Source organism: Oncorhynchus gorbuscha, linkage group LG13 (assembly GCF_021184085.1).
Source record: "Oncorhynchus gorbuscha isolate QuinsamMale2020 ecotype Even-year linkage group LG13, OgorEven_v1.0, whole genome shotgun sequence".
In the NCBI taxonomy this organism is placed as follows: domain Eukaryota; kingdom Metazoa; phylum Chordata; class Actinopteri; order Salmoniformes; family Salmonidae; genus Oncorhynchus; species Oncorhynchus gorbuscha.
Window position 1 is genome coordinate 38462660 of NC_060185.1, and position 18222 is coordinate 38480881.

Genomic DNA, 18222 nt, shown 5'->3' on the forward strand with positions numbered 1-18222 from the left:
GGCAAAAAAATGTTTGTGCACCCCTTGGGTTCCCCAGGACAGAGTTTGGTAAACGCTGCTTAAAATGGACCTAATGGGAACGTTGCTGAATGTCCTTAGGACAGCCGCTGTTTGCTGGATTAATACATAAATAGAGTAAATAAAATCCAATTAGTTGCTTTGTCATAAACTCAATATAGATCCATCTCTATGGAGTGGTTACATGTTGACACTGAAATGACAATCCCATGTGATCATACACTATGGTATATTTAGAGGCTACCAGGCCAAGTTATTGACGCAGTATCACTCTCTCAAGCAAGAAGACACATGGACACAAGATTCTGAGCTTACACAGAATCAAATGATTCACTCTTGAATTCATTCACATCCATACACACTGAAGCCTTGTAAGGACTAAGAATTGCTGCATTGAACTATGGAAGAAAATTAGCAAAATCTATGGAGAACTCAACCCAAGTCAAGTTATTTTATCTCTTTGGCTTACAAGAGACATTTAACAACAAATTGGTTTATTTTATATTGCCTCTTATCACATACCTTCTCATCATCACTGTGAATCTGACTATGATCATAACAATAATTCAGGAGAAAGGTCTCCATGAGCCCATGTATATCTTTCTGTGTAGTTTATGTATCAATGGAATGTATGGAACTGCTGGTTTCTACCCCAAGTTGTTACTGGACCTTCAGTCAGATGTTCAGGTGATATCTTATGGTGGATGTTTGACTCAAGCCTATGTCATATACACATCTGTCATGTGTGAAATTTCCACTCTAACTGTGATGTCTTACGACAGGTATGTGGCAATATGCAGACCACTACTATATCATACCATTGTGACATCTTTAACTGTTAGAAAGTTACTCTTATTGTCTTGGTGTTGTCCTTTATTTATAGCACTCATAGCAGTTAGTTTAACAGTCAGAATTCCTTTGTGTGGATCTCGCATTGATAAGATCTTCTGTGACATTCCGTCTATACTGAAACATGCATGTTTACCCATTACCATCAATCAGAATTTGAACAAATTTGTAATAGTGGTTAATGTTTTACAGATACTTTTCATTGTATTTTCGTACTGTCAGATTGTAAGGACTTGTGTAAAGTCAGCTAAGGGAAGGATTAAGTTCACACAGACTTGTGTGCCACATTTAATAACAATATTTATTTTCATCGCAGTGACCCTGTTTGACAATTTGCAAGGGTGGAATAATGTAAATAGTACACTAAATATGCGTAATGCAATGGCCGTACAATTCCTTGTTATACCACCTGTCTTTAACCCTGTCATATATGGACTTAACCTCCAGCAGATTCGAAGGGCAGTTTTTAGAAAGTGTAATGCACATAAAATCATTGATATGAAACGTTAGTTACATGATCTTACACAACAGAGATACTGCTTTATATCAGAAGCAAGGATAACATGGGCCTTGGTCAACCAAGAAGTAGTCTTTTCTATCAACCAATCGATTTGTCTAAATTTTAAAACATAGATTTTTCATATATAGACACATCTAACGTGCCTATTTATCTTCTACCAACCTGCGTGCCAGTTATGATTTTCATATTATTATTAATAGTCTTTGTATCTCAATCATTGTCTGTGGTTAATCAACATTCTACAATATTAATCTAAATTAAAATGATACAAGTCTAAAAGTAACTGTTATTGCCACTGCCAACTATGTAAAAAAAGCTGACATAAAGCCAACACAGAAAATATCCTGATACAAATAAATATCTTACAAATCACATTTGCTATCCATGGCCTGTCTGCAACCATCTCAAAACACAGTATCAACTGGGTCAGTTATTTTATGACGTTTGCACTGGATCAGAGCATAACAATTTTCCCTTTCATGCCGAGTGGTTATCAAAAGGGAGAGAGCTGGAAATATTGTTCAAATACTATTGTCATTCTTAACGGATTCTAAAAACACTGTTTACTTGCTGTTTGATGAAAAAATTACAATGAATTCTCAATGAAATCCCTAAATGGGCACATTTATAGGCCTAAATTTGCACGCAAGAGCCACAATCCCCATATTTCTGGACATCCCGCTGCCTCCTCAGTGGATTAGTCCACTGAAACAGGCACACTGAGACAGACGCAAATCAGTGTCAGGACCCAGTTACGAACCCGGGTCTCCGGAGTGAGAAACAGTCACTTAACCAACTGAGCCACGAATAGTCAGCAGACCCCAGAAGATGAGGCAGACACAGCAGTACTTGAGACGGTGTATTTAATGAAGTAAAAAGTGAAGTTCTTCAGGAAAACATGTAACTCCACAACCTCAAAAGGAATTCCACAAGAGAGTCCACCGGGATCAACAAGAGTTCACAGAATACTAGGGCTGGGTGCTAACATACAAACACAGAGCAAAGAACTGAGGAAAACAAAGGGTTTAAATACAATCAGGGGAAACGAGGCACAGGTGCAAATAATAATGGGGATCAAGGGAAAACAAAAGGTCAAAAGGCACAATGGGGGCATCTAGTGACCAAAAACCGGAACAACCCTGGCCAAATCCTGACAGAATCCCCCCCTCCCCCCCTAGGAATGGCTCCTGACGTTCCTACCAGCTCTCTCAGGGTGGAGGGCCCTGAACTGACGAATGAGGTCAGGGTCCAGTATGTCTTTGGCAGGAACCCAGGAACGCTCCTCAGGACCGTAGCCTTCCCAGTCCACCAGATACTGCCAGGACCGCTGCACCCGGCGGGAATCCAGTATCCGATGGACGGTATAAGCCGGCTGGCCTCCAATGACACGAGGCGGAGGGGGAGGTCTGTCTGCCGGGACAAGGGGAGAAAAAACAACAGGTTTTAATAAGGAAATGTGAAACGTGGGATTAATCTTAAGGGATCTGGGTAAGTGTAGGCGATAAGAAACTGGGTTAACTCTCCTGGCAACCTTAAAGGGACCGATGTATTTTTGGGACAGCTTCCGAGACTCCACCCGTAGTGGTAAGTCTCTTGTGGAGAGCCAGACTCTCTGGTCGGGGCGCAGGGTAGGCCCGGGACGGCGACGTCTGTTGGCTTGTTGTTGGTACCTCTGTGAGGAACGCATAAGATTAAGACGGGTCTTCCTCCACATAAGCCGACAGCGTCTGACGAGCTTCAAGGCTGAAGGAACTCTGACTTCTGCCTCCTGGTCCGGGAACAATAGAGGGGCATAGCCAAACTGACACTCGTGCGGGGACATACCAGTGGAGGAGGAGCGCAAGGTGTTGTGTGCGTATTCGGCCCAAACAATGAAGGACGACCATGTGGACGGGTTGTTACGAGTCATACATCGGAGGGTGGTTTCCAGCTCTTGATTCTTCCTCTCAGTTTGGCCGTTGGACTCCGGATGGTACCCTGAAGATAGACTGGCAGAAGCCCCCATGAGTTGGCAGAAGGCCTTCCAAAACCTAGAGGCGAACTGGGGACCTCTGTCAGAAACCATATCTTGAGGAATGCCGAAGACTCGGAACACATGATTAATTACCAACTCAGCCGTTTCCTTGGCAGAAGGTAACTTAGTCAGAGGGACGAACCTGGCCGCCTTTGAAAACCTGTCGATAATGACTAGGATAGTAGTATTGCCATGGTATGGAGGAAGGCCAGTAATGAAGTCCAATGAGATATGGGACCAGGGTCTGTGGGGAACAGGTAAAGGGTGAAGGAGTCCTTGCGGGTGGTGGTGAGAAGATTTGCCCTGGCAGCACACGGGGCAGGCATTGACGAAAGTGGCAACGTCTTCTCCTATGGTAGGCCACCAGAACTTACGCTGGATGAACTCCAAGGTGCGACCTACGCCCGGGTGACAGGTGAGGCGAGAGGAGTGCCCCCACAGAAGGACCTGAGTCCTCACTGCCTTGGGGACAAACAACCGATTGGCAGGACCTCCTTTCGGGTCCGGTTCAATAGCTTGAGCTCGTCTCACGGTATCCTCAACTTGCCACGAGATCGGAGCCACGATCTTAGCAGCAGGAAGGACAGGCATGTCCGTGTCATCTCGAATGGCAGGAGCGTAGACTCGGGACAGGGCATCCGGTTTGAGATTCTTCGACCCGGGCCGATAGGTGAGGATAAACTGGAATCGATTGAAGAAAAGAGACCATCTAGCTTGTCTAGAGTTAACCGCTTTGCCTGCTGGATATACTCCAGATTTTTGTGGTCCGTAAGCACTTGAAAAGGGTGAGAAGCCCCCTCGAGCCAGTGTCTCCATTCCTTCAATGCCATCTTAACCGCTAGGAGTTCACGATCCCCCACATCGTAGTTCCTCTCAGCCGGGGTAAGCCGGTGTGAGAAGAAAGCGCACGGATGAAGCTTCTTGTCTTCACCCCTCTGAGACAGGACAGCTCCAACACCAACCTCTCTTCCCCACAAAAACCTTGCATTGCCACCCTTGGTTAAAGCTGAGAGAGGGGCTGCCACCAAGCTGAAGTTCTTGATGAATTTGCGGTAAAAGTTAGTGAAGCCCAGGAAACGCTGAATTTCCTTAACGGATTTGGGGGTGGGCCAATCCGCTACCGCCCCTACCTTCCTGGGGTCCATTTGGACTCGACCGGGTTCCACTACAAATCCCAGGAATTGTACTCGGGATGAATGGAATTCACATTTTTCCGGCTTAACGTACAGATGGCTGTCTAGGAGGTGTTTGAGTACTTGTCTGACATGCTTAGTGTGTTCTTGAAGAGAGCTCGAAAAGATGAGGATGTCATCCAAGTAAACGAACACAAATATGTTAAGCATATCCCTAAGCACATCGTTTATGAGCGCTTGGAACACCGCTGGGGCGTTGGTCAGGCCGAAGGGCATCACCAAGTATTCATAGTGACCAGTAGGCGTGTTGAAAGCGGTCTTCCACTCGTCACCAGGTCTGATCCGCACAAGATGGTATGCGTTCCGCAGGTCAAGCTTAGTAAAAACAACTGCTTCCTGGAGCAGCTCGAAGGCTGTGGCCATAAGGGGTAGCGGGTAACGGTTACGGACGGTTATGGCATTGAGTCCCCGGTAGTCGATGCAAGGACGTAATCCACCATCTTTCTTGGCCACAAAGAAAAACCCTGCTCCCGCCGGGGAGGTGGATGGACGCATGAGGCCTGCTTCCAGAGCGTCCTTGATGTAGGTATCCAAAGCATCTCGTTCGGGTGGAGATAGGGAAAAGATCCGACCCCTGGGGGGGCAAGTGCCCGGAAACAGTTCGATGGGGCAATCATAAGGTCTATGGGGTGGTAGCATGGTGGCCCTCTGTTTGCTAAATACCAGTTTGAGGTCATGGTAACACTCGGGAACTCGGGTCAGGTCGATGGATTCTAAAGACTTGGGAGTAGAACTCGGGGAATTCGGGAAAATACAAGTAGCTTGGCACATAGGACCCCACTGCTTGATAGTGCCCACAGACCAGTCGATGTGAGGGTTATGACTGTGAAGCCAGGGGTATCCAAGGACGAGAGGGAACTCGGAACAGGAGAACAAATGAAAGTTCATCAATTCCTGGTGTTGTGAAACTGAAAGTCGCAAGGAGGTAGTGACATGAGTGACAAGTCCAGATCCCAAAGGGCTTCCATCCAATGTAGTAACCCTCATGGGGTCACTTAGAGGTTCAGAGGGAACGCCATTCTCCTTCACCCAAACACCATCCATGAAGTTACCTGCGGCTCCAGAGTCTACCAAGACTGGAATGAGCAGACGGGAGTTGGACGGATGGGAGGAGGTTGTGTTTCCCGTTACAGTTCCCCCCGGTCTGTACGGGACAGAGCGTTTCCCTGTAGCCCGGGACACGTGGAACGGAAATGGCCCGGTTTGCTGCAATATAGACAGCGTCGCTCCCTCATCCGGCGGTCTCTCTCAGCCTGGGAGATGTGTCCAATCTGCATGGGTTCCGGTGGAGCGAGCGAGGATAAAGGTGGGGACTCGGAGCTGGGACTGATAGAGGCTAGAGGTCTACGGTTGAGTTCTCTCTCTCTCAGACGCTGGTCAATGCGTGAGGCCAACTTGATCAGGGACTCGAGATTGTCCGGTGGTTCCCGAGTGGCCAGTTCATCTTGGATAGTGTCGGAAAGGCCTTTCAGAAAGCACACCGTGAGCGCCTCGTTGTTCCAGCCACTCGCTGCTGCCACCGTGCGGAACTGGATGGCATAGTACGTCACGCTGCGCCGACATTGGTGGAGAGTCAGGAGCTGTTTGGCTGAGTCAGGACCACTGCTTGGGCCTTGAAACACTCGTTTGAATTCCTCAGCAAAAGCAGAGTAGCTGGCACAGCAGGAACTATGGGCATCCCACACAGCAGTAGCCCAGGCCAGTGCTTTTTCCGACAGCAGGGTGATGATATATGCGATCTTAGACCGGTCAGTGGGGAACGACGAGGGTTGCAGCTCGAAGGAGAGAGAACATTGGGTGAGAAACCCTTTACAAGCACTTGGATCACCTGAGAACCGTTGGGGAGGTGGAAGACGAGGTTCAGCCAGAGGGTTAACTGCCATGGGTACGTGAATCTGAGGTACTGGGACGGGAACTGTTGCCGGGGTAAGTTGATCAGATATCTGCTTTATGGAAGTCAGCATCTCCAACAGAAGATGAGAATGTCTAGCCATTAAGGCCTCTTGCTGAACCAGGGCGGACAGTCTCCTGGTGGTGGGACAGCATGGCAACAAGGTCCTGGGAACTGGCTGCCTCTGGGTTCATTTTTTGGCTCTGTGTTTCTGTCAGGACCCGGTTACGAACCCGGGTCTCCGGAGTGAGAAACAGTCACTAAACCAACTGAGCCACGAATAGTCGGCAGAACCCAGAAGATGAGGCAGACACAGCAGTACTTGAGACGGTGTATTTAATGAAGTAAAAAGTGAAGTTCTTCAGGAAAACATGTAACTCCACAACCTCAAAAGGAATTCCACAAGAACAAAGGTAATCCTCCAAGACAAAAAGGTAAATCCACAAGGTGGAAGGTAAAGCACAAAAAGCCTCAAAAGATACTCAAAAACAAACCAACAAGAACAAAAAAACAGAATTCCACAAGAGAGTCCACCGGGATCAACAAGAGTTCACAGAGTACTAGGGCTGGGTGCTAACATACAAACACAGAGCAAAGAACTGAGGAAAACAAAGGGTTTAAATACAATCAGGGGAAACGAGGCACAGGTGCAAATAATAATGGGGATCAAGGGAAAACAATAAGGTCAAAAGGCACAATGGGGACATCTAGTGACCAAAAACCGGAACAACCCTGGCCAAATCCTGACAATCAGTGTAAGTTCTCCCACTTCAAAAGATGAGCGAGGCCTGTAATTTTCATCATAGGTCCTAGAAAATCACATTGTAGGATTTTTTAAATGAATTTAATTTGCAAATGATGGTGGAAAATAAGTATTTGGTCACCTACAAACAAGCAAGATTTCTGGCTCTCACAAACCTATAACTTCTTCTTTAAGAGGCTCCTCTGTCCTCCACTCTTTAACTATATTAATGGCACCTGTTTGAACTTGTTATCAGTATAAAAGACACCTGTTCACAACCTCAAACAGTCACACTCCAAACTCCACTATGGCCAAGACCAAAGAGCTGTCGAAGGACACCAGAAACAAAATTGTAGACCTGCACCAGGCTGGGAAGACTGAATCTGCAATAGGTAAGCAGCTTGGTTTGAAGAAATCAACTGTGGGAGCAATTATTAGGAAATGTAAGACATACAAGACCACTGATAATCTCCCTCGATCTGGGGCTCCACGCAAGATGGGACTTGGCTGGGACTTTCAGCATGACAATGATCCCAAACACACCGCCCGGGCAACGAAGGAGTGGCTTCGTAAGAAGCATTTCAAGGTCCTGGAGTGGCCTAGCCAGTCTCCAGATCTCAACCCCATAGAAAATCTTTGGATGGAGTTGAAAGTCCGTGTTGCCCAGCAACAGCCCCAAAACATCACTGCTCTAGAGGAGATCTGCATGGAGGAATGGGCCAAAATACCAGCAACAGTGTGTGAAAACCTTGTGAAGACTTACAGAAAATGTTTGACCTCTGTCATTGCCAACAAAGGGTATATAACAAAGTATTAAGATAAACTTTTGTTATTGACCAAATACTTATTTTCCACCATAATTTGCAAATAAATTAATAAAAATCCTACAATGTGATTTTCTGGATTTATTTCCTCATTTTGTCTGTCATAGTTGAAGTGTACCTATGATGAAAATTACAGGCCTCATCTTTTTAAGTGGGAGAACTTACACAACTGATGGCTGACTAAATACTTTTTTGCCCCACTGTATATTTGTGACTGCTTGACAAAAAATACAAAAGTTTTCATTACAGACCCCATTTGTCATACAGTATTCCATAAGGCACCCAGAGTTGTACAGTATACCCTTAATCTAGTAGTACATCAAATCTAGTGATACATTATTTGACATTTCTGCCACCATCCATTGTGACATTGTGGGAGGATGACCAACCTTCCAATTATTGGCAATGCATTTCTTAGCTGCTATACATGCTATGGTTACACCGTTTCTTATTTTAACAGCCTCCAGGATCAACATTTCCAAGCAAACAAAAAAGGTAAAGTGAGAATCTGTAGAAATGCTGAGACAAAAGAACATAGTCTTTGCCAGAATGTAGCCAGCTCAGATAAGGTCATGGCAAAGAATTGCCTTGGTGTACATTTATACATTATTTTATCCAAGAATAGAGTCAATGGTTCAATAATTGAAATGACCATTATTCCCAGATCCCAGACTGTAGCCTACCCATCAACTCAAGATGGATCTTTGTATCTATTCACTCATTATTATAATAGACTGCAAAATTCACCTGCGCTCGAAAGACTGGCCTTCCCTCACTGTCTGACCCTGCTGGGACACCGGTCACCATCTGATCCTGCTAAGACGAGCATAATGTTTATGACAACATTATGATGAGCATAGTGTTGTGTACTGACTGTGCACCATGACAGTGAAGCCTGTAGAGCTGTTTATACCGTGTCAGTGTGAAAAGTAGGGAATTATATAGGAAAACTGATAGATCAATAACGTTACATTGCTATAATGACTCTAATAAAAACTCACATTGCGCTTTCAAAAAACATCAGAATATCGGTCTTCCATCCTTTAGCCTCTGGTTCCATTTCATACACAAATCCCCAAATAAAGTTTTTTTTAGGTAATTAAGTTGTGATAATGCATCTATGTGCTTATAACCAGGCCTCCTCAGTGTATGTCTCAAAATAAATAGAAAATTCATTGTTTCATTGATGCAATAAGAATAATATGCATGTAACTAGAAAGTATGGTTGAATATAGGCTACACATTTAGAGTGAAATAATGTGCATAAACAAGATACAAGAAATGTTGAACAGAAATATCACATTCTGAATTTCTATTTAATTTAATCACTACATTTTTAAAAAATCCAAGTTTAACATGTACAGTGAGGTAAACAAGTATTTGATCCCCTGCTGATTTGTATGTTTGCCCACTGACAAAGAAATGATCCGTCTATACTTTTAATGGTCGGTTTATTTGAACAGTGAGAGACAGAATTACAACGATGATTGTTTTAGAAATGGCACAAAGTAGGCTATGTATAGCTTCAGGCAGTAAACCAAATGATTTACACTTGTCATTGGACAAACCTTGAGTTGGATTGACATATTGACTAGCCAACCATTGATTGTAGCTTTGTGGGCCCTTCCCTCCCTGATGTAGTGTTATGATTTTTTCTACTAGCAGAACAGGATGTAAAATAGCCTACTATACAGAGCTACATTGTTGCAGTTTCAGGTTCAACGGAAGTGCAATATTCAATAACAGACACCTCAAATTAGAACTATTTTATTTCAGTGCCAGGGCCAAAAACGATCTGTTTTTCAACAATATAGTAGAACATACAAGTGCAAGTAAAATAAAAAAGGTTTGCCAGTTCTCTGTATTGAGTTTCTTGTTGAAGTTACATATTTTGTTGTAATTCATCTGTATTCAGCCACACTGATCTGGCCTTGAATGGATCCTCTATCAAAGATTGAATTCTATATGTAAAATACTCACCTGTGTAACTTTGTGGGGGCAGTGCAGCTTTGAGAAAATAAGTTCAACCACAAAGTTAATTGTAAATGTCAAATAGCATGTTAGTTGACATCCAAAGAGGTGTGTGTATTGGAGTCGTGCTTTGATGTAAGTATTTATTGTGTGTGTCTTTGCAAGTGGGAAGCATTTGTACGTCCAAAACAGTAACACAGTTAATAATCTGTGTTCGAATACTCATACTATCCACCCTAACTGTACTATTTGTGACGTGTTTTGAGTATATAGTATGCTTATTGGTTATAGTATTGTATAGTTAGTATAGTTAGTACTTCCAAATGTTATAACAGGAATGGCCAATCCTCTTCCGGTTGAGACAGTGGGTAACCTAACATATACTGTAGGCTTTATGAGCAACAATATGCAAAGCTACTCTGTCAAGTGTGCTTTATTCTTAATACTCTCAGAAAATAAATGTCAATAATGCTTATGGGGATAATACTGTCAAATAATTTATGTTTTTATAGGTAAGAGTGACAACAGGTCCACATGCCAAAATGAGGGAAATCTTAGCAAATGGCTAAATGGTTATTCATGAGAATTGTGTTGTTGTATTGTTGAGTGTATCATGGTATCTCACAAACCTGTAACCTATGCTACTGTGGCCTATAGAGCTAGAAGGATGGATAACCAGGTGTGTGAAGGTGTGAGGTGGGATAGATGGCCTGCAGTCCTATCCCAAATGGACACCTAATCACTATGTACTTGTGGAGATCTGAGAGGATGTGATTGGTGTAAAGAAACACGACTAAACTTCCACCTCCGGAGGGGTCAAAAAAATGCATTTTCATTGTCGGCAGGATTTGAACCTGTGCGGGAAGATCCCATCACCTTAACCACTCAGCCAGGACAACTGTGAAAGAACAAAAAGGCTTGGTAGGCGTGAATGGGCCGCCAGGCATAGCCTATAGCAAATTATAATTTAATAACTGAAAGATAATGTAGTAACTCATTCAAATGCAATAACATGAAATGTTCCCCTCATTCATTTGTTATTAAGTACATCCGTTTTCTTATTTTCTTTGCACCAGCAGGTTTGCATTTGAGAGTTTTTTTTTTAAATTGTTATTTCAATGTGTGATGTTGTTATTTCATCATCTTATTATTACCGCCAAGCAGCATGACTCCTGCATGAGAGGAGCTAAACAACTCGGCCATCCTGACTACAGGAAAGTAACTGGGTATCGGGTTAAAGAGTATGGGGTAAAAGTAGAAATAGGCACAGCCTCCTAAAATCACCACAGAGACCAGTAAATGCACAATACTGACTTGCACTTTCAAAAGTAATTTGTTTTTATCAATTAAAAACTCCAGTCTTTGATTTAACCTCAATATGGCCTTCAATGGGAAAAGAGTAGTAAATCGTCATTGATTGAGCGCTAAAGTGTCCTCAGAATATGCCCATTCTGATATAAATGATACAATTCCTCAGATAAGACCGAAAAAGTGTCTGCAAGTATCAGCAACCACCAGGGTAGAGTGACAACAGGTCCACATGGGGGAAATCTTAACAAATGGCTTAATGGGTATTTCAACGCAATCGTGTTTTTATTTATTTTTAGGGTTGAACAAGGCAGCTCACCTGTGACCTGTGGCTTGACTTTAGATGCGGCGACATCGATTACCCTGCAGACTACATTTTTGTTCTTCCTGCCAGTACAATCCACTGACAACAACCGACAAGTTGTGCGTTCCGAGATGCCTTTTGTTATTTGCCTGTTTGTGGCCCGTCTGGGAAATTGCGCCATTCTTGCAAATTCTCTTTCAGCCTCTCATCAACTAGCTGTTTTTGCAGGCTAAAAATACCACAGTTATTCACTACTCATATTAACTAGGTGTTATTTCCATTACCTTAATCACTACACACATTTTCCCCAATCTGAATATAAATTCTGTATTCATATTCTGACAAAATGATTGTCTATAATAATATTCTGACAATTAGAAATGATGTATTTTTACTGTCTCATAGGGAATGTATAGTTTCAGGCAGTAACAGAAACAGAGCAACTCCCAAATATGTTTGACTAACCTCCAAATAGGCGGGGAAAAAATGAATTACACATGTGATTGGACAAACCTTGCATCTTGGATTGACATATTGACTAGCCAGACATTAATTGCAGCTTTTCTGGTCCTTCCCTCTGTGATGAAGTAATGGTAGTGTTATCATTCTTTCAATTAGGCTAAAATGATGAAAACTAGCTTCTATACAGAGCTTAATTTTGTAGTATCGCGGTCAACGGAACCTCATTTGGCTGTCCTGAGTCAGAGCCTGAACCCATGTCAGTAGGGTTCGCCGGAGACAGCTGGTACTCTGTTCCTATTGTGGCCAGGAGCGGCACCAGCTTCAGTGGTATCCGGTGCGTCCTAACCCTGGGGTCCACTAGAATAGAGGGGCGGCCCCGTGACCTTCTGTCTCCCAGGGTAGGTGTGAGTATTCCATTATCATCGTTTTCCGCCAAAATCTAGTTCCCATTTCACTGCTGGCTGTCCCGCAAGTGTTGTCTCTACAACTGTGGATGACTTTATCGACCAGGCCTTTGCCTCCTCCCTGAATTTAACTTCATATCCCCTCTCATTTTCCTGTCCAAGCTCTGGATATGTGACCATTGGGATCCGGTACAATTACGCATGTCACATCACCCCCTCACCCTCACAGTGGGACGCAAGCACCAGAAAAGCCTTCACTTCATCACCACCCATACACAGTCCTCCTCAGCCTCCCGTGGCTCCAGCTTCATAACCCTACCATCTTCTGGTCAAAGATGAGAATCACCGCCTGGGGACCAGGATGCAGACGACCTGCTTTACCACAACCTGTGGTTCCACGTCAGTGGAGGGTCCTGTGAGTGTCCTCAAGCCCATCAATTGGTCCTACAATATCGTTGGCCCCATGTTTTGGGTTGTAGATGTGGACATCCGTCAGGCTCTGGATGGAACCCGCTCCTGCCACCTACCCTCCAGAGCGCATCTATGTCCACACAGGGGGGAGAGATCGGTTGTTGACCTGGGTACCAACATCCCTCGCCGCTGGACACCTAGGTATCACCCCTTACCATCTAATCCAACTTGGCACAGGACGTCGCCCACTATGTCAACTGGTTGGTTAACAGATTCTCTAAATCCTGCCGTGTTATCCCTCTCTGGTCTACCTACCACTTTCCAGGTTGCTAAGGCACAAGGTCTTCCGGCACTATGGCCTTCCAGAGGACATAATTTCAGACTGTGGTCCCCAATTCACGTTGCGGGTCTGGAAAGCCTTTATGGAGAAGCTGGGAGCCACGGTCAGCCTCACATCCAGGTACTGGCCTCAGTCTAATGGGCAGGTGGAGAAGACCAACCAAGAGCTGGGGAGGTTGCTGAGGAATCACTGCCAGGACCGGTGGGGTGAGTGGGCCCAGTTATTTCCCTGGGTGGATTACGGACTGAACTCAATTAGTCACTCCTGCACCGGGTTGACTCCCTTCCAGTGCGTTCTGGGATATCAGCCTGCCTTGGCTCCGAGGACTCTGAGCCACACCCCCTGAAGTTGACGAGTGGTTCCGGCGAGCAGTGGAGGTGTGGAATGCTGCTCACATGACGCCCCAGCCCACCGTCAGAAGGATCTGGCAGACTGCCACCGCAGTGAGGCTCCCGTGTTCCATCCTGGTGATCGCATATGGCTCTCCACCAGGAAAACTCCCTCTCCGCCGTTCCTGCCGGAAGCTGAGCCCCCGGTTTCTGGGCCCCTTCAATGTCCTCCGGAGGGTCAATGAGGTAACCTATTGTTTAGAACTCTCCACCCTGCATTCATGTTTCACTTAGGCCAGTGGTTCCTGGTTCCCTGGCTGATGCAGTCCCCTGCAACACCCCTCCGCCTCCCCTGGACATTGAAGGAACCCCCCCCCCTGGATTCCTGACATCCTGGGGGTCGGTTCAAGTACCTGGTAAACACCTGGGACTATCTCATGGCAAAAACCTCAAGGGGACCATGACAACTTCCCAAGAATGTCTTAAATATACTCAGGGGATGTCCCTGGGACAATCCGGGAACTAGAACTCCAGGGAACCATTTCACAACATCCGAAAAACATCCCCGGGACACACCGGGAACTAAACAAACAACGTCCTGACAACTTTTGTTGACCATTTTGTGACATTCCAGGGATGTTCCCTTGGGACCCTGTGCCCAAGAACATTAAGGTAACCTGCCTAAATGAATACAGACCCGTAGCAGTGCTTTGAAAGGCTGGTTATGGCTCACAACACCATTATCCCAGAAACCATAGACCTACTGCAATTTGCATACAATTTGCCCCAACAAATCGACAGATGATGCAATCTCTATTGCACTCCACACTGCCCTCTCATACCTGGACAAAAGCAACACATATATAAGAATGCTATTCATTGACTACAGCTCAGCGTTCAAAGCCATAGTGCCCTCAAAACTCATCAATAAGCTAAGGACCCTGGGACTAAACACCTCGCTCTGAAACTGGACTTCCTGACGGGCCGGCCCCAGGTGGTAAAGGTAGGTAACAACACATCCGCCACATTAATCCTCAACACTGGCCCCTCAGGGGTGTGTGCTCAGTCCCCTCCTGTACTCCCTGTTCACTCATGACTGCACGGCCAGGAATGACTCAGACACCAAGTTTGCAGATGACACAACAGTGGTAGGCCTGATCACCGACAACAACGAGACAGCCTATAGGGAGGAGGTCAGAGACCTGGCCCTGTGGTGTCAAGACAATAAACTCTACCTCAACGTGATCTAGACAAAGGAGATGATTGTGGACTACAGGAAGAGGAGGACCGAGCACTCCCCCATTCTCATTGACAGGGCTGTAGTGGAGCAGGTTGAGAGCTTAAAGTTCCTTGGTGTCCACATCACCAACAAACTAACATGGTCCAAGCACACCAAGACAATGGTGAAGAGGGCACGACAATACCTATTCCCCCTTAGGAGACTGAAAAGATTTGTAATGCCTTGTGGTCAGAGGCCAAGCAGTTGCCATACCAGGCAGTGATGCAACCAGTGTATGCTTCAGGATGCTCTCGATGGTGCAGCTGTAGAACCTTTTGAGTATCTGAGGACCCATGCCAAATCTTTTCAGGGGGAATAGGTTTTGTCGTGCCCTCTTCTTAAAATTACAGAAATGTTCCATACGCACAAAAAGTATACATTTGTTGTACAAATTTGTTTACATCCCTGTTAGTGAGCATTGCTCATTTGTCAAGATAATCCATCCACTTGACAGGTATCAAGAAGCTGGTTAATTAAACAGCATGATAATTATACAATTATACAATGCTTTTCAACCGTTCGCTGCCTGCACCCGCACGCCCGACTAGCATCACCACCCTGGATGGTTCCGACCTAGAATATGTGGACATCTATAAGTACCTAGGTGTCTGGCTAGACTTTAAATTCTCCTTCCAGACTCATATCAAACATCTCCAATCTAAAATCAAATCTAGAATCGGCTTTCTATTCCGCAACAAAGCCTCCTTCACTCACGCTGACTATCCTACCGATCCTCGACTTCGGCGATGTCATCTATAAAATAGCTTCCAATACTCTACTCAGCAAACTGGATGCAGTTTATCACAGTGCCATCCGTTTTGATACTAAAGAACCTTAAATACCACCCACCACTGCGACCTGTATGCTCTAGTCGGCTGGCCCTCGCTACATATTCGTCGCCAGACCCACTGGCTCCAGGTCATCTACAAGTCCATGCTAGGTAAAGCTCCACCTTATCTCAGTTGACTGGTCACGAGGGCAACACCCACCCGTAGCACACGCTCCAGCAGGTGTATCTCACTGATCTTCCTTAAAGCCAACACCTCATTAGGCCGCCTTTCGTTTCAGTTCTCTGCTGCCTGTGACTGCAAAAATCGCTGAAGTTGGAGACTTTTATCTCCCTCACCAACTTCAAACATCTGCTATCTGAGCAGCTAACCGATCGCTGCAGCTGTACATAGTCTAATAGTCTAATATCCCACCCAATTTACCTACCTCATCCCCATCCTGTTTATATTTATTTACTTTTCTGCTCTTTTGCACACCAGTATCTCTACCTGTACATGACCATCTGATTATTTCTCACTCCAGTGTTAATCTGCAGAATTGTAATTATTCGCCTACCTCCTCATGCCTTTTGCACACACTGTATATAGACTCTTTTTTCTTCTTTTTTTCTACTGTGTTATTGACTTGTTAATTGTTTACTCCATGTGTAACTCTGTGTTGTCTGTTCACACTGCTATGCTTTATCTTGGCCAGGTCGCAGTTGTAAATGAGAACTTGTTCTCAACTAGCCGACCTGGTTAAATAAAGGTGGATTTTTTTTTTACATTTTAAAATCACAGTGACCCTGTTTGATACGTTGCAAGGGTGGAATAGTAATATATTACGCTTAATATGTGTAACGCAATCGTAACTCTATGTTCTGTGTTTCTATGTTTTGGCCGGGTATGGTTCTCAATCAGGGACAGCTGTCTATCGTTGTCTCTGATTGGGAATCATACTTAGGCAGCCTTTTTTCCTTTTGTATTTTGTGGGTAGTTGTCTTTGTTAGTGGCCTGTATAGCCCTAGTAAGCTTCACGTTCGTTTTTGTTGTTTCTTGTTTTGTTGGCGACGTTTGAAATAAAGAGAAAATGCATGCTCACCACGCTGCACCTTGGTCCGGTCATTTTCAAGACGACATTAATGACAAATATTTCCATCTCTCTCCCTTTCGATAACCACTCAGCATGAAAGGGAAAAATGTAATTCTCTGATCCAGTGGAAACGTCATAAAATGCCTGACCCAGTTGATAGTTGATACAATGTTTAGAGTTCATTGCAGACAGGTCATGTGCAGCCAATGTGATTTATAGGGTATTTATATTTATCAGGATATTTTTCCTTCTGCAGGCTGCAATGTTTTTATGTGTTGGCTTTATGTAGGCTTTTTTGACATAGTTGGCATTGTGAATCAAAGTTACTTTTAGATTAGTATCATTTTCATTTAGAGTAATATTTTAGAATGTAGATTAACCACAGACAATGATTTTGAGATACAAAGACTATTATAAATTAAATTAGTGTTCCACGATATGTGCCTATGAAAATCACAACTGTCTTGCAGGTTGGTAGAAATAGTAAGACACATAGGCACGATAGATGTTTCTATATATGGAAAATAAATATTGACACTGTCACGCCCTGGCCTTAGTTATCTTTGTTTTCTTTATTATTTTGGTTAGGTCAGGGTGTGACATGGGGATTTATGTGTTTGTCTGGTCTAGGGGTTTTGTATGTTTATGGGGTGTTTTCTAGTCTAGGTGTTTATGTAAGTCTATGGTTGCCTAGATTGCTTCTCAATTAGAGGCAGGTGTTTATCGTTGTCTCTGATTGAGAACCATATTTAGGCAGCCATGTTCTTTGGGTATTTTGTGGGCGATTGTCTTCTGTCTTTGTGTCATTGCACCAGATAGGACTGTTTCGGTTTTCACTTTTGTTGTTTTGTATTTTGTAGTGTTCTCATGTATGATCTTTATTAAAGATGTTGAACACTAACAACGCTGCATTTTGGTTCTCCTCTCCTTCAGCGGAAGAAAACCGTTACAGACAGATTGATTGGTGGAAAGAAAAGACTACTCTTGGTCGACCAAGATTTTTGTTGTTGTTGTACAGCACTAGTAGAAATGCAGGAAATTGGCATTAGATGCACCAGAAAATTTAGGGAGGGCCCCTAGACCCCCTGCCAAGTTATGTCCTCCCCCTACATTTAACATTTACATTTAAGTCATCTAGCAGACGCTCTTATCCAGAGCGACTTACAATTGGTGCATTCACCTTATGACATCCAGTGGAACAGTCACTTTACAATAGTGCATCTAAATCTTAAAGGGGGGGGAATACTTATCCTATCCTAGGTATTCCTTAAAGAGGTGGGGTTTCAGGTGTCTCCGGATTGACTCCGCTGTCCTGGCGTCGTGAGGGAGTTTGTTCCACCATTGGGGGGCCAGAGCAGCGAACAGTTTTGACTGGGCTGAGCGGGAGCTGTACTTCCTCAGTGGTAGGGAGGCGAGCAGGCCAGAGGTGGATGAACGCAGTGCCCTTGTTTGGGTGTAGGGCCTGATCAGAGCCTGGAGGTACTGAGGTGCCGTTCCCCTCAC

The 18222-nt window shown here is 44.5% G+C and overlaps 1 protein-coding gene across 1 annotated transcript; it reads left to right on the forward strand.

The window, feature by feature from the left end:
• The first annotated feature begins 427 nt into the window (after positions 1-427).
• LOC123992298 (olfactory receptor 6N1-like) lies at positions 428-1377 on the forward strand. The gene has a single exon (XM_046293458.1). The coding sequence runs from the start codon at positions 442-444 to the stop codon at positions 1375-1377; it is 936 nt and encodes a 311-aa protein (XP_046149414.1). The 5' UTR covers positions 428-441.
• The last annotated feature ends 16845 nt before the right edge of the window (positions 1378-18222 follow it).

Bases quoted from the DNA above. Each gene is read 5' to 3' on its own strand.
- LOC123992298 (XM_046293458.1), top strand. From the start codon at position 442: ATGGAGAACTCAACCCAAGTCAAGTTATTTTATCTCTTTGGCTTACAA.